This window comes from Aythya ferina (genome assembly GCF_964211825.1).
Source record: "Aythya ferina genome assembly, chromosome: 1".
NCBI lineage: Eukaryota > Metazoa > Chordata > Aves > Anseriformes > Anatidae > Aythya > Aythya ferina.
The window spans coordinates 144,078,927-144,103,308 of record NC_140296.1 but is presented as its reverse complement, the minus strand read 5'-3'; the positions used below and the strand labels follow the sequence as shown (position 1 = coordinate 144,103,308).

Below are 24,382 nucleotides of genomic sequence, written 5' to 3'. Positions count from 1 at the left end.
AATCAGATTCCATTCCCATTGTCCATAGGCTGAACAAACAACACCAGTGTGAAAACATGACAGAAAATGAGCTGCTTAAATGAACACATACAAGATTGAAAAAAGTGAGAAGTTATTTGAGAAGCAGGTTACTTTTCCAGAATCCCTCAATACAGCTAGAAAAACATCTGATCTCATGTATATTTTCTCCAAGTGGCAATTGCATAAGGTATGTAAAAGTTGGCCAGGTGCAAATTTAGTCTATGCATCTGACTTTGAGAATGCTCCTCATTTTACTTTGATGAATGCTCACAAATTACTATTTCATGCCAACTGTTATTTTCTCCAGCACTGTTCTGCCCCCAGTTGCATTTTCCATAAAGCCAGGTGTTCAGTCTGACTGGTGTTCTGCAGACAGACTGCACCCACACATACCTTAGAAGGCAAATCTGCTCTGCAATACAGAAGGGAAGAAAAAATATTACACATAAAGGAAGGTGAAAAGATGGCAGTGAATTATTGTTATTTTTTTAATTCATTACAAAAGGCTTAATTCCAAACAGATGCAGACCTTTAGATTAAAGTCTATTCAGTGAGCCATCATTCTGCATTCACGAGCCTTAAACAGGAAGTACTTCACAATAATGATGCCTGGCTCCCCCATTAACACTTCAATCAGTCATTTTAGATTCAGTACTAATTCAATATTTTATAGAAAATCTATGGAAAAATCAACTTTTCCATGGCATAAAATCCAGTTCCAACTCCTAGTTATCTCAGAGGAGCTCAACACATGGTGGATTCAATCCAAATCCCTCAGATTGGCAAGGGATTTCTTAGAAGAGTGAAAGTATGAAAATGATTTAACTATGAGGAGAAAACAAAACAAACTCACTTCAGAACTATTTTAGTAGTATGCAAACCCCAAGCATTTCAAGCTGACTATCACTATTTAAGGGTTGGCTATTGCAGGCGGTGTAACAAATCACTGCACTGGCTCATAAGGATACAATGCAATTAGTGAGAGCAACTGGCGATGCAGGTCCTTGGGAAAGGAAAAAAAAAGTTCGTCTGCATTTTTCATTGCATGCTGCCAAAGCTCCAGCAAGAGCTCTAATTTCCCCTAAGATGATTTCAGCTGCTTACGTTTTCTGTAGGCTAATGCACAGCATTCATTTCCCTTCAGAGGAAGCCATCCTGCCACAATTTGATAAGCATCCCCTTTAACATCAGTACCTGTTTAAGCAGCTCGTTCCATCCCCCTATTTCTCCGGCATCTATTCCTATCCTATCCAGTCTGAGTTTTTGGCTATGCTGGTAAAGCAGTTTATGGGAATGTATTGTGAACCACATCATGTACCCAGGTCTGGTTACAGACAGCATACACCCCCCTCTCAGTTATTTTTAACTGAGGTCACTTTTCTAGCTAGGTGGGACAGTATAAACAGATGCAAAACTGAGAGCTAGCACAGGGGCAGGCATGACAAAGGCAGACACAGAGCTGTCTCGCTTAGAGAAAAGCACGTCAAACTACTCCCTTACTAATGCTAGGTCAATGCAGGCTCAATGACAATCAAGAGAAAGTGAAATTCAGGCATGGAGCAAGGCTGTGGCTCTGCTAACAGTCCCTATTTCCAGGCAGTAGGCTGTTACATGTTGGGTAACATACAGCAAGCAGCTACTGGAATTGAGCTGGACATAGCGGGTGCTCTCAGAGACCTTGCATTGTTCCAGGTCCCTTGCCGTCTTTCTCCTCTAGTCCAACCTCCTGCTCACTGCAGGGTCAGCTCTAAGCTCCGACAGGGTTGCTTAGGGCAGTATCCAGCTGGGGCTTGAAAACTCCCAGGGAAGGAGACAGCACAACCCCTCGGGCAACCTGTGCCACTGCCTGCCCTCATGGGGAAACAGTTCCCCTTTAAATCCAGCCTGAACCTCTCTATTTTCAATCCATGCTAGTTCTTCTGTCCTCGCACCATGCCCCACTGTGAAGAGCCTGGCTCTATCTTCTCACTATTTTCTTGTGGGCATGGGCAGGCTGCTGCTGGGTTCCCCAGATCCCTCTTTTCCAGGCTGAACAAGCCCAGCTCCCTCAGCCCATCCTCACAGGGGAAGCTCTTCAGCTCTTGATGATCTTGGTGGTCCCATGCTGAACTCAGCCCCAACTATCCATTCCTTTCCTATACTGGGGGGGAGACAAAAATGGATGCCATTTTCTAGGTGGGATCTAACAAATGTCAGTTCCAAAGTAATCATCACTTCTCTCAGCCTTCTCAACGCTAAGGTCCTGCCAGCACAGTCAGGGCACACTGCTGGCCCACATACAGCTCGCAGTCCTCCAGGATCCCTAAATCCTTTTCCACAGACCTGCTCCTCAGTCGGTCAGTCCCCTGCCTGTGATAATTGAATGAAAGCTTCGCAAGGTGCAGCTTGATTTTGTTAGGGCATTCCTTATAAGCACAGCTCTGCAAATGAACTGCTAAGAGCATCTTCAGACTCTTTGTTGCAGACCTGTGCTTATGGGGAGAGGAAAATACAAAGTGATGAATGAAGAGCTGGAGGAACACCCAAAGCTTTGTCAGTCTTAGGGCTCTTCTGGATCCAAGCACAGTGCAAGCCCCTGCATAACAAACAGCCCTTGCATTGCCTCCCACGCTCTCCTTTCCGTGTGTAACAGTTTCCTGTGCTGCCCTGCTCTCCTCTCCTAACCAGGCCAGACATGAAAGGGAACTGGGTAAACACCCTTCCATTAGCAGTGTACGCACACAGAGGCAGCGCCAGCTGGGCTCCGGAGGAGACAGCACTGCAGCAAGCGTCTGATCACTGCTCCTCACGCACCCTTTCCCTGCCCTCACCTTGGAGCTGGGTGCTAGGCAGCACAGCCCTTCTGAGTGGCACAGCGTGGAAAGGCTCACAGAACCAAGTGTTGAGATCAGGATGAGGTGTTGGAAATGCTCACCTCATCTCATAGACATTGTCGCTGAAAGGAGGTGTAAGTATATACTGAGGTGGCATCAGTTCACAGCTCTTAAGTTACATATTTGGGACACATTCATCTTTAGGCGGAATTCAGAAAATCTCACTGGGATGTGTGAGCGTCATCACACTTTCCTAAGCGTCCCGTGCTGCATACAGGTGCACAGAGTGACTGTCCATTTAAAAGGGCATTATTTGGGATAGGGAGCCTCCCCCTCCACTGTTCTGTCTTTTTGGATCCAAGAAGCCCCATTAACTGTACACTTCAAAGATGGAAAAGACAGAGAAGAAACTGCAAACACAGCTTCAGAGAAGGGTGGGGGAGTCAGAGGGACAGCACTGTGTCAGGGGACTGGGGAGATGGAGCTTGAGTCATCCACATGAAAGCAGCACAGGCAAGAGCAGAACAACACAGAAGCTGTCAGAAAGAGCTTCAGCTCTACTCCCCAAGAACCCTTTCCAGTCACAAACCAAGAATTATTTGTGGAAGCCACGTTGCTAAACTCACTAAGCATAAAACAATGATGCAACATCTCTGTGAGGTAAAGAAAGATTTTTGACCTGCAAAGGATAGGGCTGCTCACCAATAGTCTGGTTTCCGATAATTTACCAAGGATATTTGGGTTGAGTGTAACATGAACACTAAACTGCACCTTCAACCTAAAAATCAGATAGCCAGCTCTATGTGTAATCCAGGGGAAGAACTTGTCCCCATAGAACTACACACATAAAAGCCAAGGAGCTGAGTGAGAAACTGCTCAAACTAGTCAGCCAGAGAGTGAAGGAGGGGAACCTGGGGATCTGCTCAGCTGCTATGTTTGTGATTTGATTTTTAAAGGGAAATCTCTGCCTAGCATTTCCCAGGCTTAGATGCCTTGTATGGTTGGATACCAAAGCTGCCTTCAATCCCCATTTTATCACAGCTGGAGGTGACTGATATTTCTCCCCTCTAAAAACATTGCCAGCCACCAGCGAACAGCAACTAATCACAGAATCACCGGATGGGTGAGGTTGGAAGGGACCATTTGAAATCATCTCATCCAGCCCCCAGCTGAAGCAGGGACAGCTACAGCAGGTTGCCCAGGAAAGAAGATCAATATGAAGCCATTTTACCCTTCTTTAAAAGAAAGAAATCTAACAACAGAGATTGTACTTACAGCAATTGCAATGTAAACATATAAGACCACAAATATGACAGACTGGAAAATGGTTTCCACAGAATATGCTACTAATTACACTTTCAACCCTGTAAAACAGTGAAAACAGAGTACCTTTAATCACATGACTAACAGCAATGAGTCTTATTCCCTGCACTCTTATTCACAGCAGGTTAGACAGCACATCTCCTAAAGCAACCTTTCGAACAGGGGCCCTAAAACTACAGCATTTTTACTGCAGGGTCAAAATTCCACTAGTTTGAGATGTAATTGAGCAAGGCACAGCAACATATCTTACGGACTGGAGAAAAAAATATGAACATTAATAAAGCTTTAAAATAATAATGTTTTGTTTAACACTATTCCTACAGTCTTGTCTAACTTCAGGACCACCAGTGCTCCATCTCATAATGCTGAAGGCTGTTAAAGTCAACACAACAGAGTGTATGTTTTCACACTCCTACTATTCACTTCATTTTTGAAAACGAAAGGTTGGTAGCCGACAGATGTTTTGAGTCTTTCCAGAACAGCTTACACATGTAATAACTGCTCTATTTTGGAAGAAGTATTTATTAGGTCACTGTTTAAAACTTCCAGCTTTTGCAGTATAAACCAATGTCATGCCCCAAAACATTCAAGTCTTAGGCTAAAGCAGAAACCTCTGAATAAAGCACAAGAAACATTGGAGCTTACTATAATAATTCATTTTGCATGGTGCTTAGCATATATTCTATATACAAGTATTAATATTTAATGTAATGTATTGCAATTTGCTTTTAATTCTACATCCTATAATGGCCTTACTTTCCCATCTCACCCTCCAGCAATGGAAATTATTGTATAGATGAGGCTCTGTATTGCAATCTGCATGGAAAAAGCCCCACTGAAGTTCACTTGAATTCTGAACTGCCAAGGAACATAGGAGAAGACTTCAGATCCTAGATGGCTAAGTCATGACTAAGTAGTCAAAGACAGGCAGCTCTGTCTGCTGAGCAATAAATGCAATGATGTCCTAACAGCAGAAAAAAAGGAATAATGAAATAATTCAGAAATGAAGACTTGCCTCAGGAAAAACATAGGATGAGATTTGACCCCAGTAAATGAATCTGTTCAGAGAAGAGGTAACGGCCCTACACATAATTGTGCCCCCACCCATGCACCTACTGTTCCTCTTGAATGGATAAACCATTTGTTTCAGTATAAATCTGGGGCCTCTTTCCTATACCCCACTATGACTTCAGAGAGGCTGCAGATGTAGAGATACAAGAGTGGAAGAACAAATCCTCACTGACATAGCAGGAGTTTTCCTAGCTCCAGTCCGGCCATGGTGTTTGATGCTGCCAGGCAGAGAAGGACCTGGGAGTGATGGTTGATAGTCGGCTGAATATGAGCCAGCAGTGTGCTCAGGTGGCCAAGAAGGCCAACGGCATCCTGGCTTGTATTAGGAACAGCGTGACCAGCAGGGCTAGGGAGGTGATCGTCCCCCTGTACTCAGCTCTGGTGAGGCCGCACCTCGAGTACTGTGTTCAGTTTTGGGCCCCTCGCTACAAGAAGGACATGGAGGTGCTTGAGCGGGTGCAGAGAAGGGCGACGAAGCTGGTGAGGGGCCTGGAGAACAAGTCCTACGAGGAGCGGCTGAGGGAGCTGGGCTTGTTCAGCCTGGAGAAGAGGAGGCTCAGGGGCGACCTTATCGCTCTTTATAGGTACCTCAAGGGAGGCTGTAGCGAGGTGGGGGTTGGCCTGTTCTCCCACATGCCTGGTGACAGGACGAGGGGGAATGGGTTTAAGTTGAGCCAGGGGAGTTTTAGGTTAGATGTTAGGAAGAACTTCTTCACTGAAAGGGTTGTGAGGCACTGGAACAGGCTGCCCAGGGAAGTGGTGGAGTCACCATCCCTGGAAGTCTTCAAAAGACGTTTAGATGTAGAGCTTAGGGATATGGTTTAGTGGAGGGCTGTTAGCGTTAGGTTGGAGGTTGGACTCGATGACCTTGAGGTCTCTTCCAACCTAGGAAATTCTGTGATTCTGTGATTCTGTCCCGCCATGCAGACCACACCCAGGCCACAGTCCAGGATGTTCTCTGCAGCACCTGCTGGAGACAATACACAGGGACCCTACTCCACACATTTTGGAGGGAGCCTTAATAAAAAGCTGGCAAAGTGGCAGAGGCAGCTCAGAGACAGAGAGCTTTCAGACAGAACTCTACAACCCCAAAACCCAGGCCCCCAAATCACAGAACAGCTTGCCCAAACCACCTCGGTCTGAATCCTGCCTCACTGATGTCATCTGAAACATCATTTGCTTATGCTCACAGTTAGGAATCTGATCTGCACTCACAGAACAGTCATAACGGAGGTGTTTACAGAGAAGATGAAAAAATACATTACAGAGACAGGAAGGAATATGAGCAAATTCTTTTTGCAGTGCTGCATGTGTGGTGAGAATCAGTGTGGTTTCTCCTATAAAGGCTGGAAGCAAGAAGAAATCTCTTGCAGCCTACATGGAGGATGGAGATGCCCTATCTGCAGCGATGAAGAGCTCTGGAATTGAGAGCCCCAGACCCGAACTGGAAACTGGATCAACTCCACTCTTGCTTGGCATCAGGCAAGCTACAGGATTTTCCTCTTCCCTTCTCCACAGATATCTCATTGTCCATGCTGTGGTTGGCACAGCATGAAGGCATGGCCCTGCGGGACAGCTTCTGGGCTGCAGAGCACACCGTCCTGTTGGCTTTGAGGAGAAGTAAACAGGAAGAGAATTTGTGCATGTTTCATTTCAGTTAGCCATGTTGATTGATCCCTCTAGTTTAATAATTTAAACTCAGTTCCTTGCACTGTCCCTTCTGTCTGCGGCCATGTGTACAAATGTGTCATCCCTAGTTTCTGATGAGTCTTCTGTATAACAGCTAGCTAGACTGCTGCTTCTCTCTCTTTTTTTTTCCCCCCCACAGAAATCACCTTGTGTATTTTCCCCATGATTCTGCTCCTCTATTAATGCCAGGTCATTTCAAATAGCATTGCCTTCATGCCCGTGCAAGTCACATATCTCCACCCCTGAACCTGTGACTATTGATTTCAAAGTCCTAAGCCTACTGCATAGTCTCAGCAGGGGTGGGGAAGCAGATATCAAGTTTAAGTAGATCGATAGGTTTTTCTGAAAATTAGCTTTCCTCTTCTTGAAAATACGTTTTTAAATCCTTCTGGTCACTGAGCCAAGCCTGTAGCATAACACATTTACCTGCAAGTAGAATAAATACTTTGTTTTATTAAAAAATGTTTCTAAAAGTGCATCAAAGCTAGTACTGTAAAGAATATTCATATATAATCTCAGTACTTTAAAGAATATTCATATATAATCTAAGTTGACAAAGTGATTTCCCTCCATATGGAACGTGGTCATGATTTCTGACTGAAGAGAATTTCTGCATGTTATATATAGTGATACATTCCTTTTAAATTTGGAAAAAAAAAATCTGTTTGATGCTTTAACGTTTATTTTTGAAATATGTAATCATTTATGTTCCCATACAGTATAAAAATACTACCAAATGTAGAGACGTGAGACCTGCACGTGTGTACACATACCCCTTCCATAGGTCCTGTGGATGTGCAATGTCTCAATCTCAAGTTATTTCCCTTAATGATGACTACAAGAATGATGATATTTCAGAGTCATGTTGAGCAGAGCCAGAAGGTTGGGTGCAGTCATTCCTACCTACTTTATACTTTAGTTGTTACAGAAACACGTTTGAAAGATGAAGTTGAAACACCCCTCAGATCATTTATCCTTTCAGCATGACACAGAAGTTTAATTTCCACTGACTGGGGGTGCCCTCAAGACTACTGTACAGCTACTTTGCCTCCCCTTAATGGCAGCGCTTCCCCAGAGCGGGGGGAATAAACCAGGGCTATAAATAACTTCAGAAGGCACCGTCTCCCTTCCCATGCACTGCGGACGACTGTTTACACAGCTCCCCTGCCTATACACCCTAGGTTTGCCGAGCTCTCATCCTCCGTGCTGGTCGATCCCCTCTTCGCACACAGCGCTGCGGCGATGTCTTGAGGCAGCCCGGTGCCGCAGACAGCCGGTACCCAAAATTGCGGCTCCAGCGAGGATAAGGAGGTGATGCCGGGGGGCTGCGGCGCTGTGTGAGCCGTCCTGGAGGCCGCGGTGCTGGCCGAGCCTCGGCTCCCCGGAGACCCCCTCCTCCCGTCCCCGCCAAGCCCCGCGGCCACCCGGGGCCTCTCCGCTCGCCCCCTGGCGAGGGGCTCCGGCGGGGACACGCGTGGGGCGCCCCCGCAGCTGCCCCGCGAGGCGGGGGGGAGACAAAAGCCTGGGCTCGCTCACCTCCTTCAGCTGCTCCAGCTCCTGCTTGAGGCCGTCATACTCCGCCTCCAGCTCGTCGTACTGCTGCTTGAGGGTGAGCTTCTCCTCCAGCACCACCAGCCCATACTCCGCCGCCTGGATCTTCTCGTGGGTCGTCTCGGAGAGCTCCCGGGTCAGCCGCTCGATCTCGCTCTTGTAGTGGTCGGCGCCCTGCAGCACCTCCTCCGCAGCCATAGCCCCGCCGGCTCTGCCGCACCGCCGGGCCGCCGGGGCAGCGAGGGGGCGGGCGCGGCCGGGGGGGCGGCACCGGCACCGCCACCGGCACCGGCGGCCTGGGGATGGCGGCGGGGACGGGGATGGGGTTGGGATGGAGATGGGATAAGGATGGGAAAAGGATGGGGATGGGATAAGGATGGGGATGGGAAAAGGATGGAGATGGGGGTGGCTATGGGGATGGGATACGGATGGGGATGTGGTCCAGGGCTATGGGGATGGGATAAGGATGGGGATGGGGTCCGGGGCCGCCGCCCAAGCCGCCCCCGGCCCCGCCGCCGCTCTCCGGCCCTGCGGGGGGCTGCCCGCGGCGGGGGCGGCTGGGCCGGGCGAGCCCCGCGGCCCGGGGAGGCGGCAGCGGGAGCGCGCCTCGGTGCGGCGGCTGCCGGGGAGCTGCTGCTGCTGCTTGCGGAGCCCGCACCCCCGCCTCCCCGCCGCACGGTCCCTCCCCTGCGCTCTTTAAGGCGCCGGCGCCCCGGGGTTTGGCATATCCCCCCCCCCCCTTCCCCGGCAGGCGGGCACAGCCCGGGGACGGCGCTGGCCGAGCCCGCGGGGTGCTGCCGCCGGCTGGCGGGACCCTCCCGGTGCGGGGATTATGGCAGTTTTATGCTGGCTGCGGAAAGACAGATGCTACTTGCTCGGCATAAAACTAGGGTGGTTGCATGCAGACAGCAACTGATCCCGCACAAAGCCCGCCAGTAAAAAAGTTAACGCGTCGGATTAGGGGCTCTTTGCATATCTGAACTGGAAGAGTGAGTTCAGCCGGGAACAGTGTTATAATGTCTCGCGTCGCAGCCTTTTTGACTTGGTACTAGGAGTCTTAAGCCCAAATTTATTGTTTCTTCAAACTATGGCTTGCAAACAAAGACCTTATCCTATTGGTATCGACCAAGCTTTGCTATAAGTACTAACACAAACAGGCTTTCATGCTCAACAAACGTTTATTTTTTTAATACTAGCAAAACCAGGCCTTTAAAGTACAAAGTTTAACAATTGACTTAGAATTTCCAGGAAACAGAAGATTAAAAAGAAAAAATAAAAAAGATGCTATGTATAGAAGATTGATATCAGAGTCCACCAATGAAGCACTATATTGGAAATCAAAGACATAAATTTGCCTTCTTCCTGACCTGTTAATGTAGTTTTAAACAAACCACATCACCTTTCTACCTCAGCTTCCCCATGTTCTGGGAAAGATATAAAAATGTCTAGACTCCTCAGCAAAGTGCTTTGAGATCTGCAAATGGAAGCTCTGGTGCTAGTCATACAGTATGTGCATGCAGTATATAGCCTCTATCAATACATGCATACACAACTAACACACTGTAATCTAGCCTGCATAAACGCTGCTTCTTGTTGCCTAGAGAACATAAATCAAAAAAATAAGTCAGGTAATAGATGTTCTGTCAATTCTGTACCTTCCAAAAATTCACATTTTTAATGAATTCTAGTGCAGAAACAAGAGTGAATATTAATGAGAAAGAAACAAGCATGCATATTAATAGGTAAGGAGAGTGAGTAGCTCTCACCAATGGCTGAATATCAAAATGGAGGAGGAAAAAACACTATTCCAACTGTAATTCCAACTGTATGACTAACCTTAACATCCTTTTCTTAGAAGAGGATGAAACACTCCACAAATCTTAGCAAAAAAAAAAAAAAAAAGTAGCAAAATGTTGTATTGAGAGCTTTTGGATGTTCCAGTCTAGCTGTGTTCAGCTTTTGACCAGCTTTTTGTCATTATGAAAACATTTAGTGAAATTTCATTCAAGAACACATTGAAAAACACCTTAAGACCAGTGCTGAAAATGAGCAGTTGGTTCAAGGCAGTGTGGAAACAGGCTGAAGCAACAGGATGCCTATAGCTAATCTATCCTTGGTGTAGCTCCATATACATCATTTAGTTGACAATCTCACTCGTAACCCAAGGGCAGCCTCACCACATGTCTGAACATCTGTGCCCTGGAGAGGAAATCTGGCTTGTTAAAATGTGTCATTTTTCTGCAATACCTCACAAGAAAGTTAGGGAGAATCTTCCCTTTTAAAGTTGGGAGGAGGAGTGAAGTCTGGCTGATGTGCACTGTGCAGAAGTTTACAGGGGCTGCGGTAGGGTTTTCAAAAACTTCAACTCCTCTAGCTACTCCAACCTGAAAACACCTAACATGTCTGTCATTTGATGTTATTAGGTCTCATTTATTCTGCATCATGCCCCCTTGTGTATGCACCATCAAATCTTGCTCCTTTGGTGAGAGTTGCCTTTGTTTTAGAAGTCTACTGCTCAAAAGTCATCTTTAGGATGAAATGAGCCATGCCTCAGAGATGTCAGTTGTTAGTTTCTCTACTGACTACAGAGGACCTGGTGTGGCCAATTCAGACACAGATGTATACATTCCAGCATACACATTTAATTAAATGAATACCACCTTTTGCATCTATAGCTTTTCTTAGGGCTTAAAACTAGCACCCACTCTACTTTCCAGACTCCCCCTCCTGTATTCATAATGAACTACTAATGTTTCCAATGGCTCTGAACAATTTTTAAGTTCTTTTCCCTGATATATGGAGTTCTGGTTCATCTCATTCCTGAGTCTATGGAGATTAGAAAGGACAGATGATCCTATAAATAGCATCTTAGTTATAGGGACAGACATTATGAAAGAAGGAAGTGCTGCAGCATGACCCAAAGGGGGTCAGTCTCTATTGAGTACCTCACAACTGAAATAGCAGGATCTCCATTGATTCTTGCTTTCTGGACTGCCTGTATATGTATGGATGGAAGTAACTGACCTGATCTCCGAATTGGAGAGATATGGATTCAAAAGGCAGGCCACTCAGTGGATAATGAATTGGCTTGAAGGCTACATCCAGGAAGTGGTGGTCAATGGCTCTATGTCCAGGTGGAGTCGTATTTCTCAGGGGCCTGACCTGGGACTGGTACTGTTTAATATCTTTATCAGTGACATAGACAGTGGGATCAAGTGCAGCCTCAGTGAGTTTGCAGATGACACCAAGCTGAGTGGTGCGGTCAATACCACAGAAAGAAGGGATGCCATCCAAAGGGAGTTGGCCAATGTGAACCTAATGGGGCTTAATAAGTCCAAGTGCAAGGTGCTACACCTGGGTTGTGGCAATCCCAGACATGAGCACAGACTGGGAGAAGAATTCATTGAGAGAAGCTGTGCAGAAAAGGACTTGGAGGGTTCTGGTAGCCGAAAGGCTCAACGTGAGCCAGCAGTGCATGCTTGCAGCACAGAAACTAACTATGTCCGGGGCTTCACCAACAGAGAGTGGCCAGCAGGGGAGGAGAGTGATTGTCCCCCTCTGCTCTGCCCTCATGAGACCCCACCTGGAGTGTTGCGTCCAAGTCTAGGGTCACCAGCACCAGAAGGATGTGGACCTGTTGGAGCAAGTCCAGAGGAGGTCTACAAAGATGATCAAAGGGCTGGAGCACCTCTCCTATGAAGAAAAACTGAGAGAGCTGGGGATGTTCAGCCTAAAGAAGAGAAGGCTCTGGGGAGACCTCATTGCAGCTTTTCAATATTTAAAGCAGGCTTATAAAAAAAGATGAAGAGCAACTTTTTGCTTGGGCAGATAATGACAGGACACGGGGGAGTGGTTTTAAACTAAACAAGGGGAGATTTAGACTAGATATTAGGAGGAAATTCTTCACTCAGAAGGTGGTGAGGCACTGGCACAGGTTGCCTGGAGAAGTTGTGGGTGCCCCATCCCTGGAGGTTGGATGGGGCCTTGGGCAACCTGGTCTGGTGGGAGGTGTCCCTGCCCATGGCAGGGGGGTGGGACTGGGTGGGCTTTAGGGTCCCTTTCAACCCGAGATGTTGATGTTCTATGATTCTATGACTGCATGGTGGTGCCAGCAAAGTGCTGGTCTCAGGCCACAGATCTGGTACTTTTTGGAGCATAGTTTCTAGTGTAGATAGCCCTAAAAAATGATGTAGATATTTTAAATAATTTCACTACACAAATATGCATCACTTCACATTTTTTAAGTCCTTCTACAATGCTTTATGCTTTCTGCCTTAAAAACCTCGAAATATATGCTCCAGTCTTACCAAAGATTGACATAGCACCCTGCATTGTTATTCCTCCTTCATTTTGCCCTGCTGCACCCCTCTCACATGAATATTTTAAAACACTTTACAGTCATTTAGTGACATTCAGCATGCCCTCATAAAACAAGCTTCCTTATAATTGCATTTCTTTCATGAGCAGAAATTGTCCTTTGAATTACTGGCACATTACACTGGTAAACTCTTACACTAAAGACAGTAGGTTCCACTACCAAAAAATGCCATTCTGGTTGCACATTTTTTGAGACACCCAGATATTCAAGGATAGGCAAAATGATGTGGTTCAAACCTTGCTCAACGTAGTATTATCTAAACTCCAAAGCCATTAAAAAGTATTTAGTGACCTATGTGAAATGAACTACTGGTTCTACATCTTAGTGGAAATGCAGCTATAAAAGCCACTGTTGCAGATGTCTAAATCACTGCATCACACAGAAATCGCTTTGAGTCCATTTGCATGGAGGGTCTCACTGGGACAGAGCCCAAATCTAACAACTGCTAATTAGTGTTTGGCAGGTTTGCCAGTGTCCAAATTTAAAAAAAAAAAAAAAAAAAAAAAAAAAAGTATGAGGACTGTTGTCATTAGTAGGAATGGGATTGATTTCCTGAAAAATAAAACGGGAAAAAAGCACTGAAAGAAGCCAGTGCTGCAACTACGCTGTGTTTTGGAGATAAACAAGTGACTTTTATACTGCCAAGGCTTCATCTTTCTTGAGCACTGAATATACACAACGTATTTGTAATGAATGACCAGCCAAGAGATAAAAGGGAGGCACTGAGAAGGAAATGAAATTTTAAGAGATATTTAAAGATCATAGTGCAATAGAAATGGTAATAGGTTTTAAGAAAATTCATTTATAAAGGACATTAAGAGAAACTAAACAAAAGTTAATAAACAATAATGCATATAATGAAAGGTAATGATGTTATAATGATTAACACAAGTATCAGTGTTCAAAAGAAAAGCTTTCAAACATCTGTGTCCTTATCTAAATTTCTCTTAAGAAGCTTCAAGGGTAAACAAAAACAAAAAAAAATTAACCCTATGGTCAGGTGGGCTTAAATTTGGCACACTGGAGCTTGCATCTCCATGAGAATAATTTTGGACCCCAAAAACCTGAAAATTTTGACAACTGCTAATGTAGTACATACAGAATCCAAAGAAGAAAACAACAGTTAGTGTAAGTTTTGCATGCAATGAGTAGAGGGCAGAGAAACAAAAAATATTTTTACAGGAAAGCTATGAAAAAATAAAGCACAAGGACATTTAGAAAACACATTCAGCAATAATCAAACAGCAACACAATTCCTACAGAATATAAATAATACAGCCAATAGCAAAGGATGTGAATTATTTTTCTGTTAAACTGAGTAATATCACCCCAGTTTGAAAGGATGTTGCTTTCAGCATGCATTAACAATAGGTCTTGGTTCATCTCCATGGACATCATCTGATTCTTTTTCTTGACATAATTGCCCATGGGCTCTGGACCCAGGACACAGCTCTACCATTCCATGCAGGGTCTTACAGTAAAAAAAAAAAAAAAAAAAAAAAAAAAAAAAAAAAAAAAAAAAAAAAGAAACATAGAAAGCATTATTGTGTCTAGTTAAACTACTAGGCACTTTTGTGTGATGCAAGGAATACCTGTCCACTTAGAATCCACTTAGAATATGTTGCCCAAACAGCTTCTCAGCAATTTAGTCCAGATAAACCAGTGTCACAATGCAAGCTGTTTCTTACTGGACAGGCTTAAAACCAGAAGGAGGGATAATGCAGTTTATCTTGGATTAACAACGAAAATATCCATTGCCCAGAGAATGAATATAGTGAGGGCTGAAGCAAACTGCAATTTAGCAGGTTGCTCAGGACAGCAGATTTTTATGAGAGATGGGCAAAATAACCATATTTTAAAACACTTTGTAATATTACCTGATCCTTGGAAAACCAGGTACCCTTTGCTGCTCTCGCTGAGAGCAGAGTAGGTTGCATTTTGGAGACTGAATCCTTCCAGCAGCAACAATTTCAGCTCCACTTCCCCACCTCTGAGCTTCAGCAGAGCAGTAGCAAGTGTCTCCACTACCATCTGGCTGCTCTTTGCCCCTTGCCTCCCACCTTTTGCGGTCACTCTTTGGCGTCACCACTTGTCAGTCACTCTTAAGAAGTCTTGAGATGGTCTGTCTCTGCATTAGAAACAGAGAAGTGGAAGACTAAAAGGCATCTTAGAGGGCCATCGAGTCCAATCCCACATGCAGGTGGGATATCAAACATATCTAGACCATTCATAGTTAAGGGCTATCCAGCATGTTCTTAAAACCCTCAATGACAGATACATTACAACAGGCCTTCAAAGCCTTTTCCAATATCTCACCACCGCCATCACAAATAGAAACATTCCTAATATAGAATTTCAACTTTTTTATCAAGCAGATCTGCTCCTGTCCTTTGGTAAACACCATGCCTTTTTCATCAATTTTTAAAATGTCTGAATGCTGTTCCATTTTCCCTTTTCTTCATCAAACAAATTTCCAGCTTTTCCTCAAACCCTTCAGACTGTCCTTATGAATCATTCCTTCTAAGTCTCTGGATGACCTTTTCTGAATGGTATTATGTCTTGCTCTTCCAGGCTGACCATAGTCCTTCCAGCAGAACGCTTCTTTACTACTCAATAACATGGGCCAAATATCTCCTGTGTTGCCAGTGTAACTCTCCTGGTACCCCATCTGATTTTTTAAGAAGCAATTATTCACATTATAAACATTATTAATGAGCATTATTAATGAGCATGTACATCGAAGTCTACTGTACCTTCAGGATCATTTTTTGCCCTACTTCTTTTCCAGCCACTTACTTCTTTGCATTTGTGTTTCCTGAGATTCATCTTGTTTGTCAAAATCATTTTGTATATCCTCTTTTGCATATCCTCTACAAGGCCTGCAATTGTTTCTAGTAGAGAGGCATCCACAAAGTCATATAAATGTGTGATAAATCGTGCAAGCTGGGCTCAATTTCTGGATGCAGGATGAAACACTATTTTAGATCTCCATCTAGAAACCTGGGAAAATAAAACAAACTCACAACATACTGAACTTGCCACTTTGACCTGGTCTTCTCTGGAGAATCTGTTGGCCATCACATAGTGATGAATCGAAAGCTGCTCCCCAGCACCTTTGTCTAAAGCCATCACACCACAACCAAGCCATTGGTAATGACCCTCCAAAACTGGTATCTCTGGACATTAGAGAGGATCTCTGCTGTGAAGAGCAGCCGGTCCTTCCACAAAACAAGACCTTTTGGCTGCCACTTACCTTCCTGGCCAGCTGCTCAAGCAGAGAGGGACTGGGCTGACACCCTCTTTTCTTGGCAATTCTACACTGGCACTCTTTAGACCCAACACATTGTTTTCCAGACGCTCACAAATCAGTTGTTCAATCTTCTTTAGTGTCTTTCTGGGAAGTGACACAAAGCCGTACATCATATCCTACGGTCTCCTGCTTCCTTTTTTTTATGTGAACTCTCTGCCAAAGTTCTCCTGCCAGCACAGCATGGGCAAAAACAGTTGGCAAACTCAGATGATTGGGTAGATCCTGTGTTTGAAATGGAAGCTGGCTATGAAATAAAAAAACAAACTGCATCTTATGGTCCCACTTAACTGTTTTTTCTCCTCATAAGTGATTAGTGTGGGAGAGGAAGAAATTTGTATTCAGCAATGTGCCTTGTCTTGAAACTGAAAACCTAGGATCTGCAGTGCGCCTATTAAATGTAGCTTCAAAAAGCACTTATTTCTACTAAAGCTAGCATTTGTCTTACAATTCTTATCATGCATCAATGGCTAAAAACATTTACAGATTATGATATCCAAGAGAAAAACTGAAAGTTTTATGTGGAATTTAATTATAATGTTGTGTTTATAATACTAGGAAAATTTGATCCAGATAATAAAAAACGCATGCGATTTAACTTGTTTTTTAAAGAGATATAAGCTACTATGAGCACTCAGGAATGGGTTGGCTTTGGCCTTCTTTCAAATGCAGCTTTCAAACACACATTATAATGAAGACAGAACACACAACAGAAATGAAATTATGTTACGTTTATAACCAGGGAGTGTAACATTTTAGAAAGGTAGATTTATGACAGTATCCTGTAAACTTGTTTTTGTTTTGTTTTGTTTTCTGGATTTTCCTCAAAATACTTAATACAGATCAGGCAGTATATATTTAAAACACCAAAATAAAGGCTTACAGAGAAGACATCTGGATCAGAGCTACAATTGTTTTCATCAGGTAACAGAGAAGATAAAGCATAATTAGGAGATTAAGATCTTGACCTGGAGATTGACTTCAGTGTGAATATTTCCATTCATTCTTTTTATCTGTTGGGTGGAATGACTGGTCTGTCACACAACAGGTTATCCTAAGAGTAACAGTTTAAAAACCTTGCTAGAATATTTTTTTCAATAACTTAATTTATGCTATCAATACTTTTTCATTTCATAATCATATTACTCTGTGTTGTCAAATCCAACTGTTCAAAAAAAAATGAAATTAATAAAAATCCTAATGGTACTACCTTTGTGGCTTGTTTTAGAGGAGAGATGATTAGGGTTTGCTTTGCCACAATAGTCTGAGCTATTTGATTCACATTATACTTTCTGAAACAGGTCAAAACTGGCTGGTATCTGCTTTTCCATACAACCAACAACTTTATTTAAAAATAAAAATAAAAATAAAAAATAAAAATAAAAATAAAAATAAAAATAAAAATAAAAATAAAAATAAAAATAAAAATAAAAATAAAAATAAAAATAAAAATAAAAATAAAGGACTTTTGAGGCCCAAGTGACATGGACTGTAACTAAACCTGCAAATTAGCAAGGCATAATGAGAACACAGCAGTTGCCAGTTCTGACCTTACAGAGCAGAAAACATGACTGAGTTCCTAGAGCTTGTCTGGTGGGAAACAGAGTAATGATTTTAGGTTGAGCGCATTTATTTCAAAAGCAAGCCCTGTCAATGAGCAAATCTAGAAGGGTAGGTAGTCACATTTTAACAACAGCTATCCAAATTAATCTAGATGGGATAAACAATGAGGTGTAAGAGTAGAGTAAAACAATCCCTCGGAGCCAGAGCCCCGAATAAGTAATACCACTTTTGTGAGGGTGATAAAATTAATTGGGACTTTCTGTGAGGTTATCTCCTGAGACTTTTTTTCATTCTTTCTTGGATGATTAGGGGTTTCTGAAAGTGCAGCAGATGGAGTTTAGCATGTGGAGCCTGGGAATTGGGGAATAACCAAACACCTTTGGGTGATGCATGTTACAGTTCCTTAGAGGAGTTATTGGTATAAGTAGGGGGAAAGGTAAGAGGGATGCTGATATTTGCCTACCTTTGTTTGCCCAACTGGGCAGCAAAGGATCAAGGGGGACTAGGAGAAACAATCAAACTCTTGCCAGTATTGCACAAAATTGGTAAGAGAAATAACAGATGGCAATTCCTTTGATGCAAGCTACCCATCTGCTACTGCTTCCCCTATGAGCTCCTGGAGGTACTATGTGGAAAAGCTTTAGAGACATCCTGTGAAAGGCAAATGTAAATGTGGGTTATATAGGAGAAGATGGAGGAGAGTAATTCTGCTCATGGAAGGGGACATAAAGAGAATGAGAGCAATATTTCCATTCAGCTCGCAGTGAGTCCTAAAATAGGCTTTTCAAAAGCAGGAACAACTCAACTATATAGGACAACTTGCAAAGTAACTACTCCGCACTGTTCCACACAGAATACAGATGAGTGATGGTATCTTCAGAAAACCCACTTACAAGCAAAGTTAGGTGTGGTACTGGATCGTGCAGTCCTGTTGAACAGCAAAGTTCTACCAGTGGTGTTGTCTCTGGTCATAACTCTCTCCTCTGCCTGCTTTGATGAGCAAAGAGGTAATGTATCTTGATAGTATTTAACTTTGATGTTTAACGATTACCATTTATTGTACCTTTTAAGATGAATAAGCTCATGAATCTTACTGTTTTCAGGCTGTCTGAAAACTCCAGCAGCTACTATTTTCCCGTTTATCTATATGAAATGAAAGGAACAATCTCTGCAAACGGGGACAGTACTCTTACCTGGAAGAAACATGATATTTTGGAGCAATCAGTACAACCCTGGGAAAACATACATGGGCACCTGGTCATCCTCCTGCTTCAGCCTGACTTTCAGCTGCTCTGCTGCCTGCCACCAATTGATCAAGGCAACTGAATAGATAGGAAATACCCCTCAGTTAGAACATTAACTGCCATGGAGAAGACAATACAAGCATCCAGCTAAATGGAGAAAGCTGAATACTAACCATCCTTTCCTCCCTAGTTGTGTTTAAGAGAATTCCTTCTCCTTAATATTGTGAGAAAATGGCTGCATTTTAAGAGATTTGGCAATTTACTGGTGTTAGATGCAGAAGGGAAGGCTGATTTGTAAACTTGTCACAGATTCTCTCTGCAAGGGATCTGTCAGAGGAGAAACATGCTCTGAAAATGAATTAGCAGGATGAGAGACATGTTTGGAACAAGGAATTCCTCAAAGGAATGGTCAGGAGGTATATCTCTTGGCTGACCTCCTAACACCACTGTTGTCCTTTGACTGATCCATGGAAAGCTGGAAGAGATGCACACTCACAGGTACATTTCACAGCTATCCAGAGAAAAGTGAAAGCAGAATATTTTTTTCATTGCCTGTTGCAACAAGGAGTTGAGGCTTGGTGCTGGGTAAAAACATAACACAAATGTGTGTGTGGGGAGGGTTTAGACACCCTCCCCACACACACATTTACCTATGTATTTGTTTAAAAATAAAGATATTAAAGGAGTATCATGATTTTGCCTTGATCAAAGTTGAAAAATATAATGAGCCATAGCCAATAGGATAATGCAGATGCCTGAATGTGGTGAGCCTTGGGACAGGCCATGGGTCAACAAATGACAGGAGAGCATCACCTGGAACTGTTGGAAAGGTGGCATCACTGGGGACAGATTTGGCTGGTGGCCTGTGCCTTTCCCTAGAATCAGAGAGGAATACTAGGGAGGGCACTGCTCTGAGGGTGTCCAACACTGCATGGAAGCAGGTTTGCTGAAGGTGGATCCAGGCTATGAGCTGCTGCCAAGAACCCAGTGCTGGGGCAGGTTGGGTTGGGCAAGCACCACATTCCCCTGGGTTTGACTGTGCCAACTCTCTGTGCACAGCAAAGGTCTCAGCTGATGGAGGGTGAGTGAAGCTTTACCTGAAACTACCTCTCCCTCACTTGGTCAAATAGGTAAGTTGAGTTTGGCAGTATCTCATTGTGTGTTATTTCTTTTCCACCTGCAACAGATGACAACTAGAAAACTAGAGAAAAGGAGAAACAGGGATGGAAGGATGACTTTGGGAACATGACAATAATAAGGAAAATGTATAGGAAATAAGAATAAAAAAATCTATAGGAAAAATGTGTGACCTCACTGACTGGCCAAAGGGGATTATCAGCACATCGGAGAGAGAACTGAAGAAGGGAAGGATTAGCCTACCGAATGTGACCATCGGGAATAGCAACCTGCCACTCTGATCCCTGCCAGCAATGTCCTGGGGAATGACCAAAGAGTGAATTGGGTCCTCCCTTCCTGGCCCTTCAGGAAACGCAGCCAATAGTACATCGGTGCTCCCATTCTCACAGGAATAGATGTCAGGAAAGAAGCTGTTTGGCATTCCAATGCAGCAGCCCTCCCCAGTATGCAGCTTTCACTTCAGTCTGGGGCTTCAGGTGCTCCAGATTCTACAGTCTCAACAGAGAGGACTGACTAAAAATATCAAGGAAGTAAGAGGAAACTTACTTAAGTGACTAAGCATTTAAAAATGAAGTGAGAGGCTTATCACAATCAGCCTAGTAGATGAAACAATTTTAAAAAATGAGGTTATATACAGGAAAGCTGTTAGGAGCCTAAGGGGAAAAGAAACCTCACTATTAAGCAAAATTTCTTTTAAAAAATTTCATTTAATCAGCTGTGGTTGTGATGATTGGATGTAATAAACGTAGGTAGAGGTCACGTTACCTGATCTAGTACTCCTTGTTTTCTTTTTAACTGGTCATCTGCTTAAAGAGAAAAGCAAATATATATATATATATATATATATATATATATTACAGAATTGTGGGCAGAATTTTCCAGCGGGTCACTTCTCTGACCCTGTTCAGGGCACAGCACCACAAGCTGCCAGGCTGGTACAGGGAACAAGAGGAATGGGGAGTTGGGGCCTTGCAGGCAGGCACTGCTCTCCAAACACCCGCTCATCAAAACCTGATTGTTGCAATTAGTTTGGTGTGGCTAAACTGCCTCCTCTCACTGCAGCTAATCAATACACAACTAAACAAACCTTAGGAGTGTGAGGTATTGACTGGTAGCATGAGCTTTAAAAAAAACCTTTGATGATATAGGTCTCTGCAATCTTTTGATTTGTTTTCTCCACATCACACAGGTCTGATGTTTTCATTGAATGGCTCTGCATTAATAATGTATATTTTTGAGCGAGGAATCATACCTGAAATAAACCTGTAGTTTTCTAAACAACACTTTGTGCTGAATTTTGCAGACCTGCTGAAACACATGAAAGATAACATTTACCCATTCTACAAATCACATGACATTTCATTGTCTAAACCATTAAAGCATCTCCATGCTGACACACAGAGGCAGTAGAACCATAAAATGCCTGTTGTGAGTGCTCATTCTTTCAAATGAAGGAGGTAGGTTTATGAGGTGGTTACTATGGTAAACTCCAGATGTTTCTGCACTTCCCACTGCATCATTTGCAGGCATTTCTTAACAACAGGTAGAAGCAGGCAGGGATAGCTCACACCTTCTGGATAGATAATTTGCCGCAGGCATCAGTGCTTTACACTTCTGCTTTCTGTTCTTTCTTGCAGTTTTTAATGTCAACAGTTCCCAAACAAATTCGTTTGGTTCTCCGGGAGACAAAAAACTGCTTGTTTGGTCTTTGAGATGCTTTGTTTTTTCTCAAATACCCCTCTGACTCTATGTACCACTCTGTTCTGTATATTCTTCTTTTTGTCCTCTCTCCACTCCCCTTTATACTCCCTGTTTTCCTCAGGCTTTTCCTGCTCCAGTGGCAATTCTAAATTGTTCTACAAAAGCTACACTTTGGATAATTTAGTTTCATATTTATATTACAAAAAGCAAAAGATAAAAAGTCTATCTCCTGCAAAGCTGTTAATAAAGTGAAATTTCACAGCATTTCTGTATATAACTATAACCTAAATAATACTGTCACCGCTGCTGGGTTCAGATGCTATATATTGGCAGGACACTATATATAAATATATATAAATGTAAAGTAAACATGGGATGTATTCACATCCTCAAAAACACCTATAAAAGAACTATATATCAATGAGACCAATTATTTTTCACTCAGTATAATGAAACATGCCAAAATCAGCAAGGACTCATTGTGCACCTATTGATTCAGTTTATAACTGAAAGAAATGGTTTGCCTGACAGTTTGAGAGGAGAAAAAAAGAAAGAAAAAAATAAGGTTGTAAAGAGGAACCTTTGTATGTTGTTTATTTTTCTCTAAGCTGCTTAAAAATTGGTAGCAAACACAAGAAAAGATTTTTTTGTGTGTGAGATTTGGCATAAACACCTCTGTAATTTTTGTTGTTTTTCCAAGCATGCTCATGCTTCAGAATGCAAATTGCCAGCCAGGGGTTACAAACATCTCCCAGTACTGAGTGGCCAACTAAGTGGCAGCACCAAATGCAGCACCAAAGAGTGTAAAGCAGTTACATACAGTGAAGAGTGACTCTGATTCAATACTCAGTATTGTGAACTGAATCACAATATTCTCCTATTACCTTTTATCACCAAGGAAAAATATTCTCCTTTGTCACTGCAGATAATTCTTTGAAAGATGAAGCTTCCTACTCACTGGCCATCAAATAGGCCAGGAAGGGAATAGAAACTCTCATTGGTACTCTGTAAAACCATGGTTTACCCAATCTCATCTGAAGCTTGAGTGACCTCACTTCAAAAATGATATTTTACAACCAGAAAGTATACAGATAAAGAGAACCAGGTTGGTCAGAAATATGTAACAATTTCCACTGTAGAAGAAAATGAAGAGATCTGGTTTCCTCAGCTTGGAAAAAAAATGACTGAGGACATGACAGGGGTCTAGAAAACCATAAATCACATGGAGTAGGTGACGAGGGAATGATTAGTCATTATTTTCCTGAGACAAGAACTGCAGGGCACTATACATGAAATCATCAGGCAGCAGGTCAAAGACAAATGAAAGAAAGCACTTTTACATGCAGTGCCTAATTGCATTGCAGGACATTACATCCAGTTTTGTTTGGATGCCCAAAGTATAAATAAACTAGGAAAGCTACTAAGCAGCTTCGTAGCAGAAAGGTCTGCCTCTGCACTGCAGAAAGCAGTGCTACTTTTCCACTAGAGAAAATCTACATCTCTTAAATAATAACTGTTGAAAATCTTAAAGTTGGAGGGGTGGAGACAAGAGAATAATAGAAATATTTACAAATGAGAAGAAAGAAGAAAAAAAAAAAGAGAGAGACAGAGAACATAAGGAAATAGATGTCGTCTGTGAGGTTGAAATCATCACTCTAATGAAATCAGACATTTTTCAGTTGTTCGCAGCAAGTCTAGGATTTCAAGTGGAGGACTATACTTTGTGAGGAATAAATGTGGCAAAATGATGCCAATAACAGATGTATCATTTCTCTCCCTAGCTGAGGGAAGGAGGAAAAAAAAAATCTCAAACTGACTGAACACAGAATTTAGTAGATACAATGTATGAACTGCAGAAATACACAGAAATGATATTGTGAATTAAAGACTGAAGTTTGAACAATTCAAACCCAGTCATTTTTCATGTTTTTTTGAAGGTGATGCCAAGGAATTTAAGACAGACTTAAACCAATGTACTGACTTCATATCAGTACTTAACTTAACCTTCCAGCTCACTTCCCAGCCGATGCCAAAGACGTTTTAAGAAATCGATTGAGAGATGTGTTTTTCATTGTGATAAGCAATGGTAATTACTAGGAACTTCTTGACAGGTAAGTACTTCAAGGAATTATTATTACTATAAGACAAATCTCTTTCCTTTGCTAAATAAAATACACTGTCTTACCTCAGTGCCTCTGTAGCAGATTTAGAGAAAATATTCTTCAAATAATAGATGCCTAGGAAAGATTATAATATTCATCATTCTTCACAGGACACCTAGGATTCATTATTTCAATCTGAAAATAATTTTTAATTATTCAGGGATATACTAGAGATTTCTTTATAACCCGCTGAGCCTTGCAACTGTTGACAGTTGTTCTTCAGAGACAGTTGTTGTTTATCTTTTTTGTTATTAAATATATTACTGAAACTTAAATCACATTACTATGTATGAAGATTTATTAGCCCTCATAAAGAAGGCAAAGATTCACAAAGGAGATTTTGGCTTCCATTCAGTGTCTGTATTTCTTTAAATTCTTTCAGAGTAGGTGGTAGATATTTTATTTGGGCATGTTTTAGCATA

The 24,382-nt window shown here is 42.7% G+C and overlaps 1 protein-coding gene across 13 annotated transcripts in view; it reads right to left on the bottom strand.

The window, feature by feature from the left end:
* Window positions 1-9,017, bottom strand: part of LOC311433677 (protein bicaudal D homolog 1) — a 294,907-nt gene extending 285,890 nt beyond the window's left edge. For 5 of the 13 annotated variants that reach the window (XR_014690894.1, XM_084513071.1, XM_084513073.1 and 2 more), the window contains exon 1: window positions 8,454-9,008. Coding sequence is in view for 12 of the 13 variants with exons in the window: in XM_084513071.1 (XP_084369197.1) it covers window positions 8,454-8,666 (213 nt within the window). In the remaining variant the exon portion in view is untranslated. Of the gene's footprint in view, window positions 1-7,054; window positions 7,344-8,453 lie in introns of those variants that run through there. The other 8 variants (XM_084513060.1, XM_084513059.1, XM_084513089.1 and 5 more) reach the window with 5 other exon arrangements.
* Between the last annotated feature and the right edge of the window lie 15,365 nt (window positions 9,018-24,382).